Source organism: Oreochromis niloticus, linkage group LG13, assembly GCF_001858045.2.
Source record: "Oreochromis niloticus isolate F11D_XX linkage group LG13, O_niloticus_UMD_NMBU, whole genome shotgun sequence".
In the NCBI taxonomy this organism is placed as follows: domain Eukaryota; kingdom Metazoa; phylum Chordata; class Actinopteri; order Cichliformes; family Cichlidae; genus Oreochromis; species Oreochromis niloticus.
This window is the reverse complement of record NC_031978.2, coordinates 13,381,158-13,394,204: the sequence shown is the minus strand read 5'-3', so window position 1 is coordinate 13,394,204 and position 13,047 is coordinate 13,381,158. Positions and strand designations below refer to the sequence as shown.

Here is a 13,047-nt window from a genome sequence, read left to right as displayed (position 1 = left end):
TGGCATTGATTCTTGCTCCATCCTTAAAACTTTCCACGCAAGTATTGATGGCAAAGAGCAGGGTCATAAGTGAGACGCTGATTAATGACACATGTTGAAAAGACACAATAGTTCTCATTAAAAATGGATAAATTTAAGTCAACAATTAGTAGTTGGCACCTTTTTTGTTAAGAACTTGACAACAACTTGTGGAAGAAAATAGTACATTTGTGGCTATTTATGGTCTTAGTATTTATGCAGGAGACAGAACCCTGCATAATCAGACGAATGAATAGGATTTTTTTTTTTTTAATTGAACTCCTGTAAATGTCTTAGAATATAAATCCAGTGTAGATTAATTTGCAGTTTAGAATTTCAAAAAAGTATGTGCCTACTTACAGGTATAAGATATATTTGAAAGCCTCATAAAATGAGAGCAGAACAGTGAAACCAAAGTGTGTGTGTGTGTGTGTGTGTGTGGTTTAAGAAGTGTTGTTTTACTGATGCAGATGTTAAAAGCATGGATATATAATATATTAAGAGGCACTGCAGATCAAAAGTGCTGGCAGTTTAGGGACTTTAGAAGCAGTTGCCTTGAAGACATACTCAGGAACCCGGCTCAGGAGGAATATTAAGTTTTCTAAAATCCCAAACAATACATTTCTCATTTCTCTGAAACCATTTGTTGTGCCAAAAAGAAAAGGAATCTTTGCACTCAGCCAGGTTTTGCTCGTGTAACCTTGTCTAAATGTGCAGTGTGCCATTTCCTGGACACAGGCAGATAAGCTGTGATGCAGGACGAAAACAATACCTCTGTTATAAGCAATTCTTCCTGAATACAGAATGGCTGACAAGTGAATAGCAATGATTCACATAAATGAATGTATGAATGAGTCATCAGCTTTACAGATGACCACCTCAGAGGCTGTCTTGACTAAAAAGGTTTGTGACTTCATTCAGTACCGCACTACTCTTTCACACTCCCTTGTATCTCTCTCTGTCTCTCTAACACACACATACACCCACACACACACACACATCCCTCACAATTCACCGAGTGGCATTGTCCTGCCGAGAGATGTGTAATGGAAAAGATAAATGGAGGATAAAGCTAAGGTGACAGGACCGAGCATGCATGTGTATATGTGTATTTGCATGTGCGTGCGTGTGTGTGTGTATGTGTGCCTGCATGTGTGCACTGCACAACAGACCAGCAAACCATCTGCTCATCTCCTCTTAATGAACAAAGCAAACAGCAGGAGTCAAGGCTGTCTCCAAATCTGGAGTCTCTTTATTGGTAAGCACACACAAACACATACATACACACATCTCCGTGCTGTTTAATCTGATTATCTTTGATTGAGAACAGGGGCAAAGCAACCTTTTTAGACCTCACTCCTACATCAGTGACAGAGAAGGTCTGAAACACAATTAGCAAGCTGTTACTGAGCTCTGCTTTGCAGTCACATCTGACCACAGGCAGCCAAATAGACCTAATGGGTGGGAACTAACCAATGGGAACTAACACAACTGCATCTGTTGATGATGGGGAAAGTGCAACACTATTAGACAGCTGTTCGCCATATCTTTTCAAATGCACTAGGCTTTGGATCGACTGGTTCTGGAGCTATCACAGCCAGGCAAGAAGCTATACACACTTTTTGATGTGACTAAAACTGGCAGCTATTGGACAATAAGACAAAGCAGGGCCTCTGCAAAGGAAGTCTGGACCTTGACAAGATATGACACTGTGTGCGTGACGCCAGATGACCATAAGAAAAAGTCATTAAGCTAGACTTGTGTAGTCACATCCTGCTCAAAGGCCCCAGAATAATTTACATGGGTAGCACTCTTTGAGAAAGCTGAAGTTATAAACATCTGCTGTGCTGCATAAATACTTATTGCATACCTAACACTTGTCACAGGTGACAAGGTTAAAGATCAGACTTCAGGCCTTGATAATCCCCTTGGATTAGTTTATAAGATAACAGCAAGGGGGCACCGTGTGTAAAAAATACTGCCTTTCTGAGGGTCATCCAGCTGCAGCATCTGTACTGTTGAAATGCCTGATATTTCAGCATGGATACAAAAACCCAGTTGTTATTGCAGTAGCTTTTAACCTGAGGATACAGACCTAATGGTTGTGTTCTCTAAGCTGGCTGATGGAGGTGACCCAGCTCTCAGAGATGGTGTGATATGGGTATATGAGTATCAATATAGTATATATAAATTTGCTCTTTTGAGCAATATAGAGCATTTTCTTATCATAGTAGATGCAATTAAAATTTTCATGTTTACAGTTTTATTTCATTTAAAACTTTTTTAATCTACGAAGCACTTGAAGCAACAGAAAACAGTGAGCTGTGGCATGTCTTCAGGAAGTGATGGCAAAATGAATCAGAAAACGTTCACAGAAACGAATGAGTGTGAAGCTGCACTTAAAAAAGGGCATCAGCGACTGCCGTGCATGAGAAGGTTTTCTTGTTTCCAGATTGATAAAACCATGATGGTTTTATTTCACCGTGCTTATACTGAATCTGTTTTATCCCTTTCCTTGGTCTCATAGTTATGGATATATATCTGTAAAGAACATAAACTCACTTAATGAAATTGTTAAATGGTTTGACAGGCTGAACCCAGCATACACCAGATGGTTACAGCAGTTGGTTTGATTTTACTTGATGATTTGCACCGTTTGCATAGTGGGTTTCAATTTCTTCCTACTGGCTGAAGGCTTTTGGTCTCAAAGTGCACAACATCAAGTTTTAAAAACAGCTTTCTTCCAGCAGCTATCAGTCAGATAGACATATTGTAGCTTTCCTACACGATATTATGTGGATTCTCTAAGCATGTGTTTATCTGTGATCTATGTCTGTATTGAAAATGCACACGTGAGGATGAATGACTCACTACAGCAGACCAAACCTGCCTATGGGTACAAATAAAGTAACCCGAAACTGAACCTGAATCTGAAGTTCACCCATAAAAATGTCTGAGCAGCGAGACTTATCCCGGGCTCAACACAGAACAACAGCGACCCCCACAGGACGAATTTCTTTTAACATTTTTGGCTTCTGCGAGAGAAACCTTTTAGGTGTTGTCGGGCTTCCGTAGCGGAGTCCTTTGCCCTGCCTTTCTCTCCACGGTTACAGCATGGATCCTGTCTCCAACTTTATTTCGGTGTTTTAGTGTCACTTTGGCGCTATATTTGGATTGACAGCCGTCGCCTGGACACCGTAACGTACCTGGACGTCATGTTCACAACCACCGGTTCTCGTGGCCTTTGTAAGTATCCTGAATTCGCCGTTAAAACCACAGCGAGTCTCATCGGACTCCTAGCTTAGCTACCTGACGTTAGCATTGCGCTGTCATTCATTTACTCAGAACGGTATCTATCAGTTAAGGCTTCGGTTTGTTAATTAGCACCTGAAGTTAGACGTTTCCAAGTATCCAGTTTGTTCAGCTAAGGCCTCAGTGTTCAAATAAAGTGAATATTATGCTAACTTCGTAGTACTGAAGTGGCTGTGTGTCTATGTGTGCCCCGCCTCTGTATACAAACAAGCCCTTCCGTCTTCACAACTCTTGGGCAATATTTAAAGAATATCTAAATAAATCGATGAACAAAACGACGGTGTTACTGTATTGCTGTTAATTATACTGTGTGTGTCTTTGACAGACAAGGCTCCTCTGTCGAAAAGCCTTCTTCTGGTTCTAAATGGGCTGACTGTTATGCTCACCCTGCTGCCACGGTACCAAGACCTGTTCGTGTACCACCTGCAGGCTATCACACAGGAGCATCAGGTACGGCCCGGCATCTACAAGTGTGTTTGGGAGTGAAACATAGAGGGAACGCTGAAACCAGCACCTAGTGCCATCTGATAGTTTACACCAGGACTAAAGACCCTGAACAAACGCACCTTGTCTCGGAGGACGGACACCTGCTTTGTTGGTCTTTCTGAGGTTTTGCTTATAGACTGTCTGCTGAAGAAACCCATTTTACCTGTTGAACTGCAGAATAAAGCTGTGGAGTAAAATTCCTGTTCCAAGAATTTGCATGTATTCTGGTGATGCAGAAAATACATAAATGTTTTTTTTTTTTATGCTTGTCCTAATTTGTCACCATATTTGTTTTACATCTAATAGAACACAGGTTAAAACAGATTAAGTTTGTAGGTTATTTATCACAAAGAATATTCAGTCAACAAAGTTACTTTCTTACTTTTACTTTCTTAACTGAAAGTTAACAAACAAAGAGATGTCCATGCTTCCTGCATCAGGGGGTGGGACAGTGTTAGACCTGAATACACTGAGTAGCATGTAAGATCCTGAAGCAGAAAGCATGGGTTGACAAAGAAAGGTGATATACACTGTTGTCAAGCCTGCTTACACAAAACCAGGTTATGTTGCTCAGTAGTACACCATCAACCAGGCAGCAGTGTGTGGTGTGACAGGAATTATCTTATCGTCATATGTAATGACCTGTTATCACGAAACTAAAATTCCCCGTTTAGGTCACATGATTACATCTGAGTCTGAGCTTATGGAGATGTTATTTGTGCTAAGAGAAGTTGCTAAATGGGTTTTGAGTTTGTTTGTTTTTTTTAATAAAACTTTTGTTGGAATTTATGGTAAAATTTACTAGTATTTGGTTCAGAAATGTGATATATATATATATATATATAACCATTTAGCACACACACGCATGGCATTATTATACAGGGGTTTATTTGTTGTTATGTTTTGGATGCAAGTGTCTGTGTATAACTCTTCTGTCCCTTCTGTTGTAGGTGTGGAGATTATTGTGTGGCAGGCTGGTGTGTCTCGATATCAAGGACTCATTCTGCAGCAGTTTGCTCATTTACAACTTTCGAATCTTTGAAAGGAGATTTGGCACCAGGAAGTTTGCTGTAAGTATAAAAACTATTGATAGATGAAAGCATTTAAGGAAGGAGTGTAACCAGAGATTTAGCTGAACCACAGTGAGGAGTGGATGGTCCTGGATAAAGTGATTAAAAATTATTCTCCCAAATTATAATTAGTTCATAGGTGTGATCAGCAGTCAGAATCAGCATGAGTTTCATCTCTGTTTTAAATTCACCTTTTAGGGAAGAAAATGCATAACTTCCTCATTTAGGTGGCTTTGTGTTTGTGCAAATGTTTGAAGACTCATGGGCTGTATATAAAAGAATGATTTAACATCTCTGTGAACAGTAAAGATAAATTAGAAGTGCCTTAAACCTCCAGGCTTTGTAATGGCCACCAATAAAAAGAAGCCCGATTGTAGAAGTCTGTGGGAAAGTGAAACTCCCCAGCTGTGACTTTAGATAGAGACCAGGTTTATGGTCTCAGTCACTTTTAACTCATCTTACTTAATACAATGTGAATTTTTTTGTTTTGTTTTTTTATAGGTATGTACTGCTCTGATAATCTTATATGGTGGCCTTTTTTTCCCTTTACCAGTCCTTTCTTTTTGGTACTTGGTGTCTTTCTGCACTGATGGATTTCTTGCTGGCAAAGGCTTTCCAGTTTCTGTTTGACTATGAGTTGGAAGAACTGCCTTCAGGACTGTAAGTAGGATTTATTATAACGCACGTGCAGCATCACTAAAACAAAAGTAGACTTTTTCACTTTTATGACCTGTGACAATTCTGCAATTAAACAGTTTTCATTACCACAAGGAAGCCCAAACCTCAGTCCTCTTGATTTTTCCCTCTCTCCTCCCACAGGCTTGCACCAGTCTTCTCTCTGTTTGTGCCTTTCTACCTGTCTATCCCCAGGATGCCAGTCACACAGGTACTGGGTCGCATCCACATCACCAACAAGTCCCTGGTTTACATAGTAGGCTTACAGGTAAATCCCTATGGACACGTGGAAGTCTATTTTGCTTTTAAGTTTGAATTCTTACTGATCTCGGTTTTATCATCCTGTTCTTTGTGATACAGCTGTTGACTTCCAGTCCTTTTATGTGGCTCCTTGCACTCAGTGGATTGGTGAGTAAATAAATTCTTCTTGTCATTTGAATATATATCTAGCATGTGTACCAGCATTTAAAACATGATAAGCTATTCATGACCAGCAGGGATAAATAATGGTGATTATCAAGGACTCAGCGTCAGTACGAGTCAAAGAAATCAAAATCAAATGATACCGTCATTTCAGTATTAATCAAACAGTTGATTGATTGATTGATTAAAAAATATATAGTCATGTGAGAAAGAAGGTCTACCTACTTTCAGTTCCAAGGTTTTAAAGTAAGTCTATTATTTATAAGTAGTAACAGATGCTAATCTAAGTGTGAGCACCTCTATAGAGGCAGAAGGTTTGTCAGTGGAGCATTCAGGTATCTGTTAAAACAATGCCATGGAAGACGGACATCAGCAATGATCTTAGAATAGAGAATGTTGCTGCACATCAATATGGGAAGGCAATTGCAAAAAAAATTTCAAGTCCATCATTCTCTAATGAAAGATTATTCACAAGTGGAAAACATTTCATACAACAGATTCACCCAAGGTCACATGATACAATGCTCAGAAAAATGTCAAAACTAGAGCTAGATCTCAGGGCTTAATTACCATTTTAATGTTAAAGTTTATGACTGTACAGTTTAAAAAACTCAGAAAATAGGGCTTCTTTGGATGAGTTTGCAAGGCAAAGCTGCTTCTATTCTCTGTCTTAAAAACAGACATGTTAGCAGAGCTTGTGTTTGCAAAGTTGCATCTAAAACAAAGACTGCTGGAGCAATGTTCTGTGGACAGACAAGAGCAAAGTGGAGATGTTTGGCTATAATGCACAGTTCCACATTAAGCAAGTAATAAACACAGCACACACATCTCATTCCAACTCTTAAACACAGTGGTAGAGGGGTGATGATTTGTTTTGTTGACCATCAAGTCCTCTGTATACCAAAGTATTCTAGAGTCAAATGTGAAGCTATCTGTCCGACTGCTAAAGTGTAGCTTAGCTAACTGTGTCATGCAACAAGAGAGTGTTCCCAAAGTACAGCAGGAAATCACCAACAAATTGGCTGAAAAAGAAAGTTAAAATCCAGACCTCAACTTAATTGAAATGCTGTGGCAGGATCTTAAGAGAGCTGTTCTAAAACAAATACCCACAAACCTAGATGGACTGAAGAACCATTGTAAAGAAGAGTGGCCCAAAAATCCTCTACAAGGAAGTGAGAGCCTGATAGTCAAACAGAAAGTGATTACTTCAAGGTATGGCAGTTATTGAATCATGAGACGGGATTATTTTTTCAGACACTGATTCTCCATTTTGGCTTAAGTTTTGTTAAATAAATAATGATTAGGTGTAATATGACATGTGTTGTTCATCTGAGGCCGTATTTAGAACTTTTTTTTTTCTTTCTTTTTTTTTCTTTTTTCAATGATTATGATTTTCTTTATGCCTAAATCCTTGGAATAAAAAAAGAGGGGGGGGGGGGGACTTTCTTTTTCACATTACAGGGTTTTAAGATTTGGAAAGCTGATTAGACCAAGCAAAGCTTTTGAAGACATGATCATAGACTTTCTTTGACATCTTATCACTAAAGCAACTGAGGAAAATAAACAAAGGATTTATTGGAGAGGAAAATATTTTTTAATTCCAGCTTTACTTACAGCCCTATATTATTTTATATCTGTGGAAGCACTTAATATTGTTGCCTTACTTTCTACTGTGTAATTTAATCTGTATTCAGTAAAGATTGCTATTTCTGTATTATGTCCACATGTACTTTTATAAATATGCCTTTCAGATCTCAGGTGGACTGTACCACTCCAGTGTCCTACGGTTACAGAAGATCCTGTTTGTCCCTGCCTGGGTGTCTCGTATTGGACAATATATTCTGGAGCCAGTCTTTTCAAGTGAGTCCATCCTTTCGTAGTAACAAACACAAATCCTGTCTAAATCCCTTTTACAAGGACAAGAGTTGCAGAGCCTGACGTGGGGTTGTTGTCTCTTTCTGCCTGACTTAATGATAATAATATACATACCTTTTAGGCATTTGACTAGTGCTGTGATGCAGAGTGGCTTAAAATGATAAAATGTACCGCTGTCACTGCTGACTAATCTTTTTAACTGCTGGTTAAAAAGATTTTTACCTCTCAGCTATAAAAGGCTGATATTGTCGTCTGCCCACCAATCTATGAACTCATAGATTAAGTTTTACTAAATAAAGTGTGAACAGATGGAGTTAAACTAAAAATGTGCTTTTTATGTTAATGTGCAGATTACTTTTACCTCTTAAAACATTTCCTCGATAGATTACTTACCTTTTAATGTTCTGTTTTAAGTAGCTCTTCCTCTCTAATCCCTAATGTCCCGCACACTGATTTTAAGCCTTTTAGAGTGCTTATCGGCCTCAAAATAGTCAGTGCTTAACAATGTCAAATTCCCTAACTGAACTATTGTTCCCTGACTGAAGCGAAACATAATAGTAATCTACTTTGTTCACCACTATATAGGATATGAGGTCCTGAAACCTCATAGAAAAACTGAATTTCTGCTAAATGATCCATCATAGCTCTTATCCACTCGTGTACAGATATGTTATGATATTTTTAAGATGAATCTGTTGTTTATATCTGTGTTTGTCAAGGCTCCCAACCTACCAGCGAGACACCTCTGGGGATGGGTGCCACTCTTGACGTTCAGAGGCAGCAGAGGATGGAGCTGCTCGACCAACAGCTGCTACTGGCCCAGTACAACGAGGCCAGGAGGAATGCCAGACAACAGCCACAGGTAGATGGACACAAAGACTTAAAACTGAACCTATGCATAGATCACCCAGTTTCTCAGAAATTAATTTTTCTTCTAATGCCACATGACCGTATGTGTACAGCAATGAAAGAAAGAGGGAAGTATGCTTACAGTTACGGTTGTAGTCAGACATTTAACCATGATCATTTAAGTAGGTAGGTGCACAACATTTGAAGTTATTAAAGTTCCTGTGCAGCCTCTGTAGGGTCCAGGTATCAACTCATGCTACCAGTAGTGACACTGACAGCCAAATGCAGAACTAGTGAAAAAGAGTCAGAAAACATGAGAAGGGGATTTTTTTTTTTTAAAGTCATTAAAGATATATGCTGTACAATCATTGAGCTATCAGAGTATCTGGCAGATATCTGATATTAGTATTGGATTGGTTGTTCTCTAGATGGAAGTGAATAGTATTACAAAGTATTACATACTGCTTTTGTCTGTGTATTTGTGCAGAGCGGGTTGCTACAGTGGACCAGGTTATTCCCTTCACTGAGACACAGAGGACAGAACCGCGTCCCAGTACAGCCCCGTCCTCAGCCTCAGGAGCACCAATCCACACAGCCACCTTCTCTGGACAACTCCCCTGTAGCAGAAGAACAGGTAGACGTTTACTTCGGTGTTCCTGTGTTTGTGTGAATGTTTCTGTGCTGATCTTTGAGCTGATTTTATCTTGTGTCCTGCAGGTTGCACGTTTAGTAGAAATGGGCTTTTCCAGGATTGATGCCCTCGAGGCGCTCAGAGCTTCAAATAATGACATTAATATGGCAACAAACTTCCTCTTGCAACACTGAGGGAAGCAGCTCAGTGAGGGGAAAGAGGTGACGGAAAGAGAAAGCAGGAACCAAAGCAGATGAGCGAAAAGCTAAGCAGAAAGCAAATAATTCAGAGTCAAAGAGAATAAATAAAGGAAAGGAGACGACAAAGAAAATTTGTACAGATTATATGAAGGCAGTGTCACTGCTCCCCTGAAGCAGTGTTAGGCTGCCCCAACAGGAGCTCAGCCTGATAGCAGGCTGATGAATGAAGTGTGAAGCACAGAGTGGATGTCATTTGCGTCATCGCTTTCTGATGGCTGTTGTAGTGTGAAACAGACGTCATTGCTCAAGGCAGATGAGTCAGGCCTCTAACTTAACAAGGTGCCCGAAAAAAAACAAAACAAAACACAAAAATCAAACAAGTCAAGAGCTTTTCTAAGAGTACATCTTAAAAATAACATTCTCCAGTCCACTGGTGGAAATAAAAAGTAGGCTACTTCTTTCAAACAGAGTTGACAAATCAGCTGACATCTCACAGGCCAACATATACAGTAGCTATGTAAAGTAAAGTTTGTATCCCAATGTTTTGTCCTGTGTATCCAGAGTTCTAGACGTTGATAATTGGTTAGAAGTGAAAAGGGAAAAAGTGCAAGATTTTTGTGCACTACATGATCAGCTGTGCTGCTGTCATTTTATTTTATTTTCATGCTGCCAAAATTAAAATAAATTAGTGGGGACTCTGGGAAAAAAAAAAAAAAGACTACATAAACAATATAACCTACTAAACAATGATTTAACAACACAGGTTTTGCTTCTTTACCTTGGCAGTGTTTCATGGAAGTAACAGGGTGCAACCCTTTCCTGCTTGAGATGTTTTAACAAAGCAGTTAGCCTGACTGAGAGATACGTAAAGAGCCAAACTCTTGTGGGGCTGGCTGGTTTCACCCATTTTAACTCTACAAGTACTGTACAGTGTTGTGGACAGACAGGCTGTTTGCTGGCTACATGGGCTATCTCAGGGTCCCTGAGGAGACTTTTCTGTTAATGACATAATCCCAATCACATGCGAGTGCACCTACACAGATGCACAGAAGGCCTTCAAGGAGGTCATATTTCATCCCCTTAACCATTTTTGTTTCTTTATTTCATGCTCTTGTATGCACAAACACATTGAAAGGTTATTTATTGTGTCTTAACTGAGTCTTTTTTTTTCTCGCTGCCAGCACATCTGTCTAATTCAAACTAAGTCTTAGAAGTCGGTTGATATTTATTATGCAATATCATGGCGAGAGGTTTATGGAGACTATGTGTTGCATAGTCACTAATTTTGTGTATATAAACATACATGCAAGAGAAGTAATACTGCAGCAGCAGTGTATCGATTTCAAAGATGGACGCTAGTTTTATATTTTGTGCATAATAATATTGATAATATATGATGACCACTGAGAAGAGTCATTTGTGTTTGTATTTTTGGAGAGTGATTTAAAAATATATGGATGTGATGACAGACTTGTTGCATGGTCAACTTTTTGATGGACTGTAATGAATCATGTTTGGTCTGTGGAATAAATCAACTTGATGACTGAATTGTGTTATTGTGATGAGTGTTTACCTTAAAAAAATAAAATAAAACAAGCCTGTGTTTGAAATGAGTCATAAGTTGACAAAACATTAATCCTAAGATGACATTTAAGTGTTTATTTTGGTTTGTTGGAGTCATTAAACCATTTTAACCCATATAACCCTACATTACAACAATTTAATCTGATAATTTATTTCAACAGAAGTTCTTGAGTTCAATTCCACCATGAGGCCAGGGGGGTCTTTCAGTGTGGATGTGCTCCTCGTGTTTGCCTGGGTTCTCTCCAGTACTCTGGCATCCTCCCACATTCCAAACACTTACAGTTAGGGGGTTTAGGTTAATTAGTAATTCTAAGTTGCCCATAGGTGTGAATGTGAATGCGAATGGTTGTCTGTCTCTGTGTGTTACCCTGTGACAGACTTGGCGACCTGCCCAGGGTGGACCCTGCCTCTCGCCTCTACTAAATTTCCATTTCAAACATCTATTGATAGATATCCAAAAAAAGATTTGACCAAAAAATTAAAAAAATGATAAAGTAGATGTTAAATCCCAGGGAAGGACAGATTTACAGTTTGACTGACCTTTACCATATTAAAATACACTCCCTGGACTTCCTTGCTAGTACTGGGTTGGACCCCTTTTGGCACAGATTCAACAAGATTCTGGTAACTTTCCTCAGAGATTTAGGTCCATATGGGCTTGAGTGCATCACACAGTTGCTGCAGATTTGCCAGCTGCACATCTATCTCCTTTCACCGCATCCCAAAGGTGGTCTACTGGATTGAGATCCGGAGACGGTAAAGTCATTTGAGTGAACTCGTAGGTATGTTTTTAAAAACAGCTTCGGTTGATTTGAGCTTTGTGACATGGTGTGTTATCCTGCTTGAAGCACTCATCACAAGATGCATACATTGTGGTCATAATGGCCCAAAGTGTGCCAAGAAAACATGCCCCCACACCATTACTTTCTATGTAACAATTATCGCACCATTCTCTGTAATCCCTAGACATGATTGTGTGGAATGATCCCAGTGGCTCAGTTGTTTCTAAAATAGAGTGAAATTGAAACTGTATACCACATTCAAAGTCACTCTAATCACCTTTCTTCCCCATTCTGATCCTCAGTTTAAACGTCATCAGACTTTTTTTGAATGTGTCTATATCCTTAAAAGGCCGATTACATATTTCCATCAATGAGTAGCTGAACAGGTGGACAAAGTGGCCAGCAAGCGTACATTATGCATTTATTGTGGGCTTAACAGTGGATTGCTATTTGGTAATAATGCTACTTTTCAACACACGATGGAAGCCTTTTGCCGAGATAATACATGGGCTCAGTTATCTGTTGAAAAAAAAATAGTTCTGTATTTATTTTCACTTTTTTGAGTTTGTAATTTCACTTCCTCTTGAGGTATCAGTTTCTTTCTTTTAATAGCACAAAAAGCAAAAGGAACAAAAGAGAATTAAGGGAGGCATGCATGAGTGGTTTGCAAAATATAAGCCATTATACATTACAAGCTAAAGCAGAAACAATGTGATTTATAAAGATCAAAATCCAGGGTAAAGATTTATATCCTTTTGTGCATATTAGAGCAACTGTGCTGTAACTGTACATAGCTTTTTGTTTTTAAATGAAGATCAATTTATATCACTTTGCTAGATGCTCAATAGGAAACCCCCAAAGTGACTGCAGCAGATATTACAGAAAAGCATTCAACTGCAATCTTACAATACGCGATTCAAAAACGTTTTTTTAAAGGTGGTCATAATTGCTGTTATTGATTTTAAAAAAAAATGCACCTGCCCATGATAAGCTTCATTTGATCACTAGATGGAGACATCGAGTCAGACCCGTGGTGTTGTTATTGCCAGTTAGTTCTCTGCCACACCCACCCGCTCCCATTAAGTAGACAGCTCCAGCAGACAGGCTCGCTCCAGGGTGACTGAATATCAATGCGGAGAAAT

General features: G+C 39.1%; 1 protein-coding gene across 1 annotated transcript; it reads left to right on the top strand.

Annotated features, from left to right (window-relative positions):
• Positions 1 to 3,073: 3,073 nt before the first annotated feature.
• Positions 3,074 to 11,087, top strand: ubac2 (UBA domain containing 2). The gene is made up of 10 exons (XM_003438290.5): positions 3,074 to 3,264; positions 3,656 to 3,780; positions 4,767 to 4,886; positions 5,440 to 5,546; positions 5,706 to 5,829; positions 5,922 to 5,969; positions 7,736 to 7,844; positions 8,579 to 8,721; positions 9,196 to 9,342; positions 9,426 to 11,087. The coding sequence occupies exons 1-10, from the start codon at positions 3,234 to 3,236 to the stop codon at positions 9,531 to 9,533; spliced, it is 1,062 nt and encodes a 353-aa protein (XP_003438338.1). The 5' UTR covers positions 3,074 to 3,233; the 3' UTR covers positions 9,534 to 11,087.
• The last annotated feature ends 1,960 nt before the right edge of the window (positions 11,088 to 13,047 follow it).

Bases quoted from the DNA above. Each gene is read 5' to 3' on its own strand.
- ubac2 (XM_003438290.5), top strand. From the start codon at position 3,234: ATGTTCACAACCACCGGTTCTCGTGGCCTTT. The intron at 5,830-5,921 runs GTAAATCCCTAT...TTTGTGATACAG, and splicing joins TTTACATAGTAGGCTTACAG to CTGTTGACTTCCAGTCCTTT. The intron at 9,343-9,425 runs GTAGACGTTTAC...TGTGTCCTGCAG, and splicing joins CCCCTGTAGCAGAAGAACAG to GTTGCACGTTTAGTAGAAAT.